At 42.3% G+C, this 15,146-nt stretch overlaps 1 protein-coding gene across 1 annotated transcript in view; it reads left to right on the top strand.

Moving 5' to 3' along the window:
• The window catches only part of atxn2 (ataxin 2), a 250,745-nt gene that overhangs the window by 32,530 nt on the left and 203,069 nt on the right, over nucleotides 1-15,146 (top strand). The window contains exon 2 of the mRNA XM_084323938.1: nucleotides 13,874-13,907. Coding sequence (XP_084180064.1) covers nucleotides 13,874-13,907 — 34 coding nt within the window. The remainder of the gene's footprint in view (nucleotides 1-13,873; nucleotides 13,908-15,146) is intronic.

The following is a 15,146-nucleotide window of genomic DNA, read 5'->3' as shown; positions in this document are numbered from 1 at the left end:
CAAAGACCGAACTGACTGAAAAATATAGGCTACATTTGTCAAAGTATTAACTTAGTGCAAACAAACAATATGCTCAGCCAGCACTAGACTTTCCTTTCTTTAATTAATATAAACACACAAAAACAATGTCAACCATGTTTAAATTCCCTGATTGTCAGTTCTTAATGGAAAGATTCGTTTTCTGCTTGAAATTATGTTTCTGTCTACATTTATTTAGACTAACATTATTTAAATATTGAGTGCAACTGTGGTGGATTACGTAATTCGGTGAGTTGGAACTATCTATGGGTTGGCGCCGGGTCCCCACGGACATTTTAGCGTGTGGCACCTTCAGCTCCGGTCACGTTAGGAGCAGTTCATAACATCAACAAGCAGCGCAAAAGCTATAATAGTCCCGGTTGGAGTTAGTAAAACACAGTTGTATGTTAGCCTTCTTGGATGTTAAATAAACGCCTATCATCGTCTTTAAACACCCCGCCTCTCAGACTCCCATTTCCTCCTCTGCTACAGTAGCTAGTAGCTACGGTGTTAGCTGTTGTTGTGAAGGGCTAGCTAGCTAACGGCTACAAACATTGTACAAACTGCTAACGCTATGGCAAGATGTGTGTAGGCCTATGTAATGTTAATGGCTATGTTTTTAAAGTCGTAATGAAGATTGATTTATATTGTGCGTGCCATTTTTACACAAACTGACTAGCACCTGGCTGGCTGCAGTGCTGCTGCTGCTGCCTGCAGCCAGTGCAGAACACCGGCTCTGCCAAATTAATTTTTTTATTTGCGCGATACACAGACGCTCCATTACCGGATAAATATATATAATTAGTAAACTGTCGGGGGCATTAAGTGCCCCCCTTAACTGATTTTCGAGGGCATTATGCCCCAAGCCCCCGTTAATTTCGAACCCTGGATCATGTTATCTTAAGTTAACTTAACACTTTAAGGACCAGCCACGGGTTTATAGTGTTTCGTTGTGGACCAGAGGCACGTATATAGCCGTGGCATTTGTTATTGCTCTTATTCCATTTTAACACTTTCAGTGCCACCAGGGGGGCGCACAACTTAGTGCTTGAATGCCACCATTGGCGCCAATGTTAACGTTAATATCGCCTAATCTATGTTTTAAATTATGGCGATGTGTCTAATCTGCCCGTCGCTTATCAAAGAATCATTTTCCAGTCAGTGTTGTCAAGGCAGATTGGTTTTTTATCGCTTCATTTCCGTTTGAGAGCATTTTGAAAAGCACTCGTTTTCAGGTGAAAAACAGCCCATTCTGTGATAATCGCCTTTTACTGGAATATTCCAGAACGTTGATATTTGTCGGCCTATTTATGAATCGTTTTCAAATAAACGCTAGATGATCAATAGTATACGTGCACGCATGCACGTTCGAGGCGCGCACTGATAATTGCTGCTTTCATTTCCTCATGGATTTTACAGTGAAACAGCTGGAGCACATATCACAAAAAAGCTTATCTTCATGAAAACGAGTGATTATCCTAACACTGATAACATAGATTCCTTACCTGACATCAGATGGTATCCAACTGGTATATTCCAATTCCTGATCACCATTCGAAAAAATCGATAAGTGTATAGATCTAACGTGTATACAGTAGAACTCATGATCCGCGGGGCTCAGAGCCCCCTGAATTAACTCTGCATGGGTGAGAAGTGAAATGTGGACTGGAATATTTTTTTCCCCATCCATTTTCATTGAGTCCACTCCAAAAGGGTGATTTACCATCTGGGAGACGATAGGGGGTGCTTTTTTCACATCTGATCGCCGGCGGCCCTTGGGTAGGCTAGGGTAGGCTTGCGTGATGCAATATGATTTCAGATCGCTAAAAAAAAATTATAATAATTCCGAGAAATCTCGTGAGTGGCTTTCAACGTAACTATCGTAAACACAAGATTAGCCGTGAGTGGCTCTCAAAGTGTTAATAACCGGCTCAAGGTCCCCGACCGGCTCTGCAGATCTACCCTCGTCTGTGGAATCGAGAACATGCAATACCGGCCAGATCCTCTTAGGGGCGTCATCGCTCCACTGCAGTATGCCCTGTGGGCGATGTAAAACTTTTATTTTTTTTCTTCCAATGGAGTATCATTGTAGCCGGATCCTGAACCAGCACAATGTACTGTGGATCACGTTTCGAATAGCAGATTTCACCATGGAATAATGGGATTTATCATCAGCCAATGGACATATCGATCTACCAGATGCCGATCGATAACGGGGAAATGCTGGGCGTATCCCACGGGCTCACGGTAAGACCTTTTTCACCTAAATTACAGCCGGATCAGAGCTTGCTGTGACACGCAAGCAGTCGATCAGTTAATGTGGATAGTTACACAGACACTGTATTGGTAATCAATAATACTAAACGACGTCCCCTGCCCCCCCCCTTTCATGCATACATGCTCTGGGACAGCCCGGATCATCCCTTTCATGCATACATGCTCTGGGACAGCCCGGATCATATGCAGTTTGTGTTATTTCTTTAGCATATATAAAACGGAAATGCCGTTGAATATAACGTTAGTAGCTATTAGCTCCATAACTAGCTTTCCAGAAAATATGAGACAAAATCTGCGATGAAGCTTATATTCACGGCGCTATAAAATGACAACCTACTGATGCATTTTTTTTTCTTTAAGCCATTTTGAAGGGACGGTTTATGAACTCAATTGACAATGAGAATGGACAGATAGCAACACTATAAAGCAGGGGTGGCCAACCAGTCAGAGACTAAGAGCCACAAAAATTACTGTGGTACCACAAAGAGCCACACCATATACCAGCGTTTCTCAACCTTTTTTTTCATTCACGGCACCCTTCATGTGTTTATAGGTCTCACCCTCTGGCCTCTGAAGTTGCTAATGTCTTTTTTATTTGGGCCTCACAGGGTTAAAAGTACCCTGTGAGACCCACGGTTGCAAAATTACAAAATCACTTTTAGCCATTTAAAAAAAGAATGTATTTAAATTTTTTTAAAGGGGAACTATTTTACTATTTCTTTCACTATTTGGGCACTTTTACACAATTCCTGTGAGTCTATGGAACACCTAGGGTTTTTTCAAAAGAAAAATATGCATTGTTTTGTATTTCTAATCAAGTACTCAAAAACCGCATTTTTCTACCTCAAGATCTTAAGCCGTTTTGAGGCTGGGCTCCAACCACTGTGGCCTGGTGCCAACTGCCACATCAACTGCCACATTATTATGCAGCTGAGAAATCTCTGACATCACAGATATGCACATTTTCAGATGACTCAGTTCAGTGAGGGTGAATATTGTGAGAGGAGAATTGGAAGAATGCGCCAATATGAGAATTAGACATAGATCCTATTAATATAAGTCCATAGAGCTAAGAAACAATGGTAAACACTGAAAAAGGCCATTTATAAGATGGTTCCCCTTTAAGCACATGTATAGTCAATTGGTCCTGTTGTTCAGCCTCACAATGCTATTTGATAGTAAATGTGTTTATATGTCCCACCCTCTGGCCTCTGAAGTTGCTAATGTCTTTTTAATTTGGGCCTCACAGGGTTAACCTCTTAAGCCCGAGATATACAGTAAAAGTGTATATTTTCAGCATTACGTTTGTTTACCAATTATTTTAACTTATTAGTGAAATATAAGATTATAGAAATCTCAGGGCATTGAGTCGGAAACCGGCGCATATTGACAGGAGGAAGTGGCACATCCAAAAGTGAGTAGTCTTTTGAAGGAAGAGACTCAGGGCTTTCGAATTTCGAAAAACGACCCTAACACCAGCCCCTGTCAATCATCTGATTTCTGGATTAACTTTTTTATTTCTCTATTTTTTGGGATTATCTCCCACAAACCTGAGCGTTATTGCCATAAAACAGAACGCAGTTAGTTTCTCTACCTTTCTGTGAACGTCTTGCAAAAAACGGTGTTGCAATATGATTAAAAATGGTGGAGAAATGTACATTATAAAAAAGATGGCAGAATTCAGTACTGTATTTACAAAACCTTCTGTTTAATCATCTTCCCTTTATTCATTTGCTTAGATTTTTCAGGTCTGGTCAATTTTAGCATGGTGTTATTCAGTCAAAGATAATTTTTTTTTAAAATAGAATTCATATTCTCCTTTGGTTCATTACAATTTACTCAAGCCTAGTAACAGACACACTATTTCTGACACTGATCCATATATGTCCCTAGATTCAGATACCAAGAACATGCAAATGGCCATTTAAAAAAAAATTAAATGTGTATTCTACATCCTTATGGAATGAGTGACATAAAAAAAAAAAAAAAATTATATATATTTTTTTTATGGATGGAAGAGCCGCACATTGACGGGCAAAGAGCCGCATGCGGCTCGCGAGCCGCGGGTTGGCCACCCCTGCTATAAAGCATAGATATAGTTGTACAAAAACCCACACGTTTGTTTACATTCCCTGGTCCTCAACCACTATATTAGATGCATCCCATCGGTCGCCAAAGTGTTAAAGGCCAAGTTGCAGGTTAAACCCTACTCTTCAATTATGGGTAGTTTACATCATTGGTATCTAATTTCATTTACTTTTTTTCCATTTGACGCTGGAAATGCCACTCAGAAAGGGTTAAAAAGGTCCATGCACGAATAACATGCACGGAGCGAATCAAAACGCTTATCGGACACTAGCAGGGCCGTGACGTCACTCGAGGCAACTTATGCCTTATGCCCGTCCGGGTCATAGTACTACTGGCTATATGGCTCTGGCTAACGTTACCCTGCTAACGTTAGCATTATGTCTACTGTTGTGAACCATTTTAAATCGGGCCATTTGGGTTTGGGGAACGAGTAAAATGTGCAGGTCCTCTTCTCAGACCTGTGGGGCAAAGCACTGCACACACATCATGCCGGCTAGCAAGCTACCCTCCCGGCATGTTGATACGATAGTAGCCCCTTTAGCTGCACTCGGTGCATCACAGTCACGAAACGGGCTGCCACGATAGCTGTGGGCTAACTGGCGTTGACGTTGCAGGCTCGGACACCTTATACAGTTACGTGTAAGGAATTATGGGATTTGGTGTTGGATCTATGGACTCTACTAGGGGTGGGAATCACCAGTTTCATCACGATACGATACAATATTGATTCTTTGGACAACGATACGATATTTGCCGATATCTGCCACGATACGATACGATGCAGTTGCCTGCAATCGATATGAGACGATATCATAAGCCCATTTAACACAATCGGTAACATTTAGATCAACTATTGTTGTATCTATTGTTTTTAATACAAATAGACCTCCTGTTCACTGTAAAGTGCCACGTTTTGATATATTGAGCTTTAAACTTCAAGTAAATTATTTTGGAACTCAAACTTTTTATATTTGAACATCAACATTATCTGTCCATCCTCACTTCCTCAGTAATCCTCAGTTTACTATGCTCCTGACTTCATCGTCTTTCCAAACGCATGCACACACACAGAGAAAGGGAGAGTGCCCCCCCCCCCCCCATTTCCCTTTCCCCACTCCACACTTTCTGCTGTTCTCTATGGCTCTGCCTCTGATCAGGATTAGCTTGTTATCTTACGCTAACGTAACGTTAATTTCGGGCGATGTGGGCATAAAGGAATGGCGACGATGCAAAGCATGTTAGATGCATTTGACCCGTTGTGAGAAAAAAAAAAATCTGGTCGCAAAATAGCCGATATGACTTGCCGAGTTGCCACGGGATTTTCAAAATAAGAGTATCGATATGAACCGAACCTTGCTAGCTGCCGGAGCTATAGATATTATAGCTGGAGCAGCGCTTGGGGCGGAAATGAGACCCGCCACAAGATTTTCAAAATAAAAGTATCGATATGAACTATTTTGTTACACGCCAGGTGGCGGGCAGACCTCTCGTTGTTACTCGCCAAACCTTAAATCTGTTGAAGGTTGAAGCTACTGTATGAAGCTACTGTAGATGTAGAAGCTACTGTAGATGTTGAAGCTACTGTAGATGTTGAAGCTACTGTAGACATTGAAGCTACTGTATGAAGCTACTGTAGATGTTGAAGCTACTGTAGATGTTGAAGCTACTGTAGATGTTGAAGCCACTGTAGATGTTGAAGCTATCGTGGATGTTTAAGCTACTGTAGATGATTAAGCCACTGTAGATGTTGAAGCTACTGTGGATGTTGAAGCTAGCGCAGCCCCTGCAGAAAGCATGTCTTATCTTTGCACATTTGACAACATCCGCCTCTAGATTTATACAACTCCTCCACACCCCCTTTTGCGCTTTTGTTCATCCATTTTGACGCAGAGGGGGGAGGGGTGAGGTAGGGCTGGACGGTATGGTCGAAAATTTATATCACGGTATAATTTGAAGCATAGACGGTAACGGTATATATCACGCTATATTCATTTATCTTAAAACATTTTTTTTATTCTTCTGAAGGGGTATTACTATACTCTTGTATTACTAGGACATATTTCACATAGTACAGAGGTATTTTAAGAACATTTATTGTGCAAAACTGCAATAGAAAAATGCAAAACCTTTTCTCAAGTGTCTGCGGGCAGGTAACGCGTATCTTGGATCCAGTACTTTGACCATGTCTTAAAAGCCCTTTTGATAGACAGTTTGAAAAGGAATCATGTCCTTAGTTACACAAGTAAACAGTGACAGCGTTTGTTATGTCGGTCCACCGCTGGCTTTTTTTGTCAACTTAAAACGTAAATAATACAAAATAATCAAATGATTGTTACAGCTGCTGAGCTATACTATAGCTAATCTCCATCAATATCTTCCTTTTTAAAGGCCAACTTGCAGGTTGTATTTTTGTTCAATAAACAATGTGACTAGGCCAACGCTGACTTTCATGAAGAGGGGGGAAAAAATTATCAAAATTGACCCAGTTTTAGCGTTTTTATCAAACATTTTGTTGACCAAACCACAAGCTCCATGCACATGCATATTTTAATTGCATGTTTCATAGCGTGCGTGTGTCATCTTAATGCTGACGTCACATCAGGTGCAGGGCAGCAGGGGCTCTTGAGAGTCACACACAGCTAGTGGCAGGAAGCAGAGCCTTGCTACTGCTAGCCGAGGAGTGATGAATGAAAATGTATCTGTTTCACCTAACACTATTGCTCCGTGATCATAGCCATTCATCTCTAAAGCGAACCACTATTTGTAACAGCCACAACCACGTTACCATATTTGTAATAATGTAAATCATTGTCGTTGTACATATTGTGTATTAGTGTTGTCAAAAATATCGAAGTATCGATACATATCGATACTGAATATTTAAAACGGCTTCAATACTCATTTCCCAAAGTACCGATACTTTCTGCAGTATCGGTACCAGCTGGCTTGCTCCCGCAAGTTGTTGACAGACAGACGCGCTGCCAGAGCCTTGCCCTTCCGCCTCCTCCTCCTCCTCCTCGCTCAGAGCAACAGACACAAGCTGCTGCAGCCTCCTCCCCTCACAGCCGGGCAGCGCAGCCCTGTCTTCAGTTTGTAAACAACGCTATTATTAGCTAACTTTAGCTGTCGTTCCTCCGTTAGCTTAATGCTAGCTAGCTGGCCACCTATTACTTCATGGAAACGGAGTAACGTCAAGCCGAGCCCACTACACCAGTACACGCATGAACTCGACACAAATGGAATGGAGTAACGTCAAGCCGAGCCCACTACACCAGTACACGCATGAACTCGACACAACTACCCCGTTTCCAAGTGTCACACAACTACCCCGTTTCCAACGTTAGGTCTAGCGGAGCCGGAGCCCATCCTACACCAGTACACACATGAACCCGACACAACGTTACCCCGCCTCCATGAAGTGTCCAATTAGCAGCAATGTTGTTGAAAATGTAACGTTAAAACGGGGAGCTCCAGTAGCTCACCACGTACCGCGAGTGCTATTTCAGCGCCGTGGACAACCGTGCTCGTCACGGATCTGGGGCTGAGCGCGTTCGAATCCCGGACGGCAGCCGTGCCTTTCCCAGAGTGTCTTCCCCCCCATCTGAACCCTTTCAGCCTGCTTCTGTCGGTCGAACTTGACCAAGTATGAATGCGATGAAAAAGCGATAAACGCTAAAAGAACCAGCTGACTGGTCAAAGTTTAAAAAAAAGAAAATGTAACGTTAATAAATGCTCCGAGCATAGCTCCGGAGAAATCTCTCTCTCTCTCTCTCTCTCTCTCTCTCTCTCTCTCGCTCTCGCTCTCGCTCGCTCTCTCTCATAATTTTTTTTTTTGGTATCGATACTTTTCAAGGTATCGTGTCGAAATTCCAGTATCGTGACAACACTATTGTGTATGCAATGTTAGCAGCTAACGTAGCTTAGCTTGGTAGCCGCTGTTCTTTAAACTCCTAACAAAGCCTGAATTAAAATAGTTCTCTCTTTGTATACCTTTGTCCTCACAAGTATTCTGCCAGGGAACTTATGGACATGGCAATAGTAGTTATAAGGTGTTTGATCATTGTGTCATTGTACATATGCACCGAGTGTAGCTAAAGGGGCTATCCACCGAGTGCAGCTAAAGGGGCTATCCACCGAGTGCAGCTAAAGGGGCTATCGTATCAACATGCCGCGACGTGTAGCTAACGTAGCTTGCATGATGCGTGTGCAGTGCTTTGCCCCACAGGTCTGAGAAGAGGACCTGCACATTTTACTCGTTCCCAAAACTCTTTTACATGCACGACAGTAGACATAATGCTAACGTTAGCGGGGTAACGTTAGCCAGAGCTATATAGCCAGCTTGATACTATGACCCGGGGATAAGGCGACAGCCCACAGACCAGTAGCGCTGCTGTACTGAACAACAGGCTGCCTAGTGGTAAATGTAGTTCTTTTTTTTACGACATTAAAAACATAACTACCTTGTTTCAACCAGTTGTAGCTGGTCCATCAAAGTCTCTGACGATTTTTTTTCATCCACCTTTTCTCCCATTTTCTATTTTTCTCCCATCCCAATTTTCATATCGTCCAATTCAACCCTCCCCTGTCTTCGAACGTTGTTTCTTGCCTCCCACATAGCCTCATACATAGCACGAGTCCCCTCCGATACTCGAGGTAACAGCATCCTGTTCGAGCCTAGTCTCCAGCATTCGTTGCGAGCGCCTTGCCCACTGCGCCACGTAGCCGCCCTCAAAGTCTCTGACGATTAAACCCATTTGCGTCTTGTAAGGCGTCCATTTGGATCAAGGAAATAGCTTTCTGCACTCGTCAAAACTCCTTGTAGTGGATCAGAAGTAGGGGAAAGATACCCGACGTGACGTCATGGCCCTGATAGCTCTGATAAGCTTTTTAATTTGCTTGTGCATGTTATTCGTGCGTGGACCTTTTTAACCATTTCTGAGTGGCATTTCCGGCGTCAAATGGAAAAAAATAAATAATGAAATGATATACCAATGATGTAAACTACCCATAATTGATCAGTAGGGTTTAACCTGCAAGTTGGGCTTTAATGAAATAGGTTCAAGAATCGAATCAGGATTGTTGGAGAGAGAGAGAGAGGGCGAGGGAGGGGGCTGCTAGAGTGGAGCTAACGTTAACGTGTAGGCTAGATCAACAGGCTGCTAGGAGTGGAGCTAACGTTAGCTTTCTGAGTCTACATCAACTAGGGGTGGGGGAACAAATCGATACGTAGTAGTATCGCGATACTTTGCGTAACGATACTCGGGGAACAAAATAAGCACCCGCCAAGTGCCAATGGCGTGTAGATTTACTCTTTGGCTGGTAAATTACGGAGGCTACTCGCTACTGGCGTGTACAAAAATTGGTAGCCAACTTTCAGAATTTTTATAAAAGAAATAGCTTCTGTGTCAGCAGTCGCTTCTATACGTCTGTGTGTCCGTTCGTAGCATGAGAGGAGTGCACCTCTTACTTCAAATTGTATGCAGTGATGAACGGTCTTTCCCAGTGGAACACAAGTTACTTAACGTTACACAGGTCGAGCTATGCACGCTTAGCTTGCTAACGTCAGATAGCAGTGTTTATAAGGAGTCGTCTGCCAACAAATATGTTGTTTCAACAAATGTATTCACAAAATTGATTACCATCCAAATGTTATTGAAGACTCCTGTGACCAGTAAGTAGGTACTACATACGTCTCAACTTTTATTAACTATTATTGACCGGAGCAATATGCGCAAATGTTCTACGTTATATGCGTAAATGTCCGCTTTGTGTCTAAAGTCAAGACTCGACAGTGTGTGTGCACACTGCAACATAGTTAGTCGCTTGTTCACCAACAATCTCAACATTTGTATCCTAGACATTTTAAACAAGTCAAAGGAAGACAAATATTAGCTAGCTTAACTAGCGTTGGCTCAAAAGCACAGAACCGGACGACTGTTCTGCTAGCTAGCGATAACAACAATAACACATCCGGTCGGGGGGTTTCAAAATAAAAGCGAAGTCTAAAACACAGAAACTTTTTTTTAAATGAAAACGAAAAAGAGTAATGTTATTGTTTTTAATAGTGTTTTTGAGAGAGTATTTGAATACTCATTCGGAAACACCAAGGAGTATTCAAAGCCTGTAAAATGGTATTCGGTACAGCCCTACCCTAAATATATGTTTTAATAAATTATCTGCATTTTAAACTATTAACACTGACTAATTTCTTCAGTCCACTCAAAAGTATGCTAATATTCCATATGTTGTTTATGATATTAATTGAAAATTGCATATGAGAGTATTGTATAGTAATAATAACACATGGCGATATACTAAAAATCTATTTATCATTTTTGGTTGGTAAAAAATCTGCCTGGCTGGTAGTTTTTTAAATCTACCAGCTACCTTGGCTGGTAAGCCAAAAAGTAAATTTTGTACCCTGGTGATACTGTATCGATACAGGGACGCCAAGTATCGATATTTAATTATTCATAATTTTAAATTTTTTTTGTATAAGGAAGTTGCATTGTTCATTTCAATACCTGTAATAGTACAGTAGTCCACTAGGGCTGACCTTCGAAGCTTTTTTTGGCAATCGAAGCTTCGGGGCCGAGCTTCGATTTTAATTCGAAGCTTCGAAGAGATTTTTTTTTTCTTTTTATAATTCTTTTTAGCTTATGTTGTGGGACTTGTACAGCACTTTGGTAAACGTTGTTGTTTTTAAATGTGCTCTATAAATAAAGTGCATTGGATTAATTAAGTAGCACCTTTCGTGACTGTGACGCAGCCAACAAGGTTTCACTCGGCTGCGCTGCCTGGGTGCAGTGGGGCTGCTCTCACAGCCAACGACATGACATTACATAATTATGTTGCAACCTTCGTCTATCAAGCAAACTATTATATTACATTTAATTAATAATTTATAATTATATCAGACAATGCACCTACAAAACCAGATTACAATTAAATTAGCCAACTTGGTAACACATTAGTCATAGCAGCATTAATAGCCTTATTAATGTTTTGTGTGGCGTCGCCGTCGTGTACAACGATACTTACGTTTTTTAGGTGATTTGACAAAGTTGTTGTAGAGTTGTGATATGCCATTTTCTTCTGGCATATCTGGCACTCGGTTTTTGGGCATTGTCTTTGCATATTTTAAAGTGTAACCACACGTCTGATGACTTCTTCGTCGACATGTCTGCTGCACATGTCCTTGTTGTTTTCAACACAGATAATCTCCACGTGCTTGTTGTAGAGAGGTGGAGTCGAGGCGCCGCTTACTTTCGACGAGAGGGCCTACCTGGAAGAGGTCAAGGTCCTGGCGGGATGGTGCCAGGAAAACAGCCTCTCCCTGAACGTCAGCAAAACAAAGGAGATGATTGTGGACTTCAGGAGGTCGGGGGTCAAGGACTACAGCCCCCTCAGCATCGACGGGGCACCGGTTGAGAGAGTGAACAGCTTTAAGTACCTCGGAGCCCACATATCCGAGGACTTGACATGGACCACACACATTGACAGTGTTGTGAAGAAGGCACGACAACGCCTCTACTTCCTCAGGCCTAAGGAAGTTCCAAGTCAGTCAGAAGATCCTTAAGAACTTCTACTCATGTACAATAGAGAGCATCCTGACTGGCAACATCACCTCCTGGTTTGGGAATAGCACTGCACAAGACCGAAGCAGACTACAAAGAGTGACACGTTCAGCCGAACGCACAATTGGAGGGGGGCTCCCCACCCTCCAGAACATTTACAACAAGCGGTGCAGGGGCAAGGCTAAGAATCATTAAGGACTCCAGCCACCCGAACAACTGCCTCTTTGAACTGCTGCGGTCAGGCAAGTGATACCGGAGTCTCAAGGCGAGCACAGAAAGACTCAGAAGAAGCTTCTATCCCCTGGCCATCAGGCTGCTCAACGAACAATGAACACTACACAACAACCATCAAACGCACATAGCACACACATCCACACGCACACACTCACTTTAAACAAACACACTGTAGCACGCACTCCCCACACTTTATATTTATTGATAAAGGATTTGCACTACAACTTGTACACCTTACTGTAAATTGTACCTAAATTGTACCTCATCCCATTTCTGCTTTGCACTATATAGTATTGTATATTAGTACACTGCATAGTATATTGTATATTATATGGTAACTCGGTTACGTCTATTCTGCATCGAACATTGTACATATGTCTATACTGAACATTGTGACCGCATTTTCTACTTCTAATTTACATGCTATACTATGTTATTTGATACTTATCTTGTCTAGCACAGTCTCTGGAGCGTAACAGTAAGAAGCATTTTGTATAAAAGTATTCTGTACTTCTGTATGACAACTATTAAAGAAACTTGAACTTGAAACTTGAAACTTTCGTTTCATTGGAATGGCTTCGAAGTATTTAAGACAGCCCTATAGTCCACACACACACACATGTGCATTCAGTTAAGTTGGAATATGACTAATACAAACAGTTCAGTTTGTCAGGTACATGCAACACAGATTACAGTGTTTACATCTGTCTGCTTGAGAAAATACCATGTTCAACAAAAATGATCAAGTGAGATGAACAGACTGAACTTTATTTTATTAGATAAAACATGTTGACAAAGTTTTACTTTGCAGTTGAAAAAGGTAATAAATAATAAAAAATAAAATAATAATAATAGTAATCACAATATTAATATCGCAATACTCAGCATATCGCGATAGTATCGTATCGTGAGGTCTCTGGCGATTCCCACCCCTAACATCAACAGTTAACATTACATAAGGTTTTAGCGCGACGTGGGCATTACAGAATGGCGAGGATGCAAAGCAATGTTAGACCATTGGACTCGTCACAGAGTTTACATTACACATAGAAACTGCGTGTTGTCACAGTCTTCAAACGCAGGGCGGAAGAGCTAGTTTGCTTCTAGAATTGAAGGTCTGCTCTGTCTATTATGAAATGACAATTGCGCGTTGACACGGCCACTACGCGAAGCCTCTGTGCTCCTAAATAATCTTTTCCAGTTTGCACATATCTATTTTTAGGGGAAATACGAGTGAAATAATCGCACTGTCGAGCCCTGGCTGTGGTTACATGACGTCATTGCTACTTTAGAGCTGCTCTACCGGTCACAAGGTATAGTCAAAATCCATACCGTAGCGCAAATTCATACCGTTTATACCGTATACCGCTTATACCGTCCACCCCTAGGGTGAGGCCTAGTAAGAGATGTGATTGGGCCAGCCCAGTGTCTGTATAGAAGATGAACCAATGGGCTGTCCCTGCTTTATGGGCCGGTTGAAAAATTATTAAATGTACTTTATTCCTTTTTATATATACATATAAAAATCAACTATACGGGCTCCAAGGTGTGTCCATATGCCAGGTTAGCTGCCCAGCGCCGTTGGTAGTGCTGGTGGCCATAATGGTGTTGATGCTATTGATACTAATGATAAGTGATGATAATGATTTCATTGACAATAATCTTCTCTTGTCTCCCAGGGGCCGACATAGTGGCAAAGGACCTGCTGCAGCAGTAAGTATACCATCATATTTAACAACCTTTTTGTGTCAATAACCCCCATGTATATGCATTAGGCCAGGGACCCCATCTGATGAGATGCATGCATTAGGCCAGGGACCCGTCTGATGAGATGCAAAGGGGAAATTCCAGCTTCCGGTTTGCAGATGAGCAGGTAGGCAGCTAAAAGGAGCTCCCGGTCAATAAGTTGAAAAAGGAAGTAAAAAAACCCTAAAAGTAACAATTCAAAACCAGAAGAATGCAGACTGGACCCAGATCACAAAGTACGAGAAGAAACGAGAAAAAAACGAAGCCAGACAAAGAAATTATCTCGACGGAAAAGATGCAAGGCGAGGTGGACGAACAGGTGCAACAAGCTAACGTAACGGTACCTAGCAACGGCGAGCAACCTGGCTGGGTGGCGGGAGTTGCAGGCTAACATACAGGCTAGGACACGGACGTGGGCCTAGATGCCATTCAGATGAACATGGATGCTAAATTGGATAATATTGATAAACCGATGGGACAGTTGGGAGAGGAGTTAGAACAAGCTGGATGGTTCAGAGAGGAAATTAATAATAAAAAAATCGGGCTCAAAAGAAAGACATTGGGACGTTAGAGAAACGTACGAACGGGCGAGGCGGAGGAGTGGAGCACAGAGGCTCAGGAAATTCTTACAGCTGCTCTTGAACAACAAAGTAGGCTACAGGAGAAGCTAACTGACTTGGAGGGGAGGTCTAGGAGAAACAACGTTTCGAATTTGGGGACTGAAGGAAGGGATAGAGGGAGACTCAGTCACTGACTATGTGGACTGGATATCAATCAATTAAGCCTCCGAGAGCAATTATCGTTAACTTTTTGAGGTTCGAAGTTCTGTCGTGTGGTAATGCAAGGGTTAACCTGTAGTGAAAGTGTTAACCTGTCGTGTGGTAGTGAAAGGGTTAACCTGTAGTGTGGTAGTGAAAGGGTTAACATGTAGTGTGGTAGTTAACCTGTCGTGTGGTAGTGAAAGGGTTAACCTGTCGTGTGGTAGTGAAAGGGTTAAACCGTAGTGTGGTAGTGAAAGGGTTAAACTGTAGTGTGGTAGTGAAAGGGTTAACCTGTTGTGTGGTAGTGAAAGGGTTAACCTCGTGTGGTATATCGTCCTGATACCGGCGTACCTCTGGGTGGCTGTGCCAGTGCCACGGTGCCAAATCAAAGAGCGCTTGTTTTCTTTGCAGAAGCGGAAAGACGGAGAAATACTCGCTCCCTGGA

This window comes from Notolepis coatsorum (genome assembly GCF_963971535.1).
Source record: "Notolepis coatsorum genome assembly, chromosome: 10".
NCBI classification, from domain to species: domain Eukaryota; kingdom Metazoa; phylum Chordata; class Actinopteri; order Aulopiformes; family Paralepididae; genus Notolepis; species Notolepis coatsorum.
This window is presented reverse-complemented; position numbering and strand designations above follow the sequence as displayed.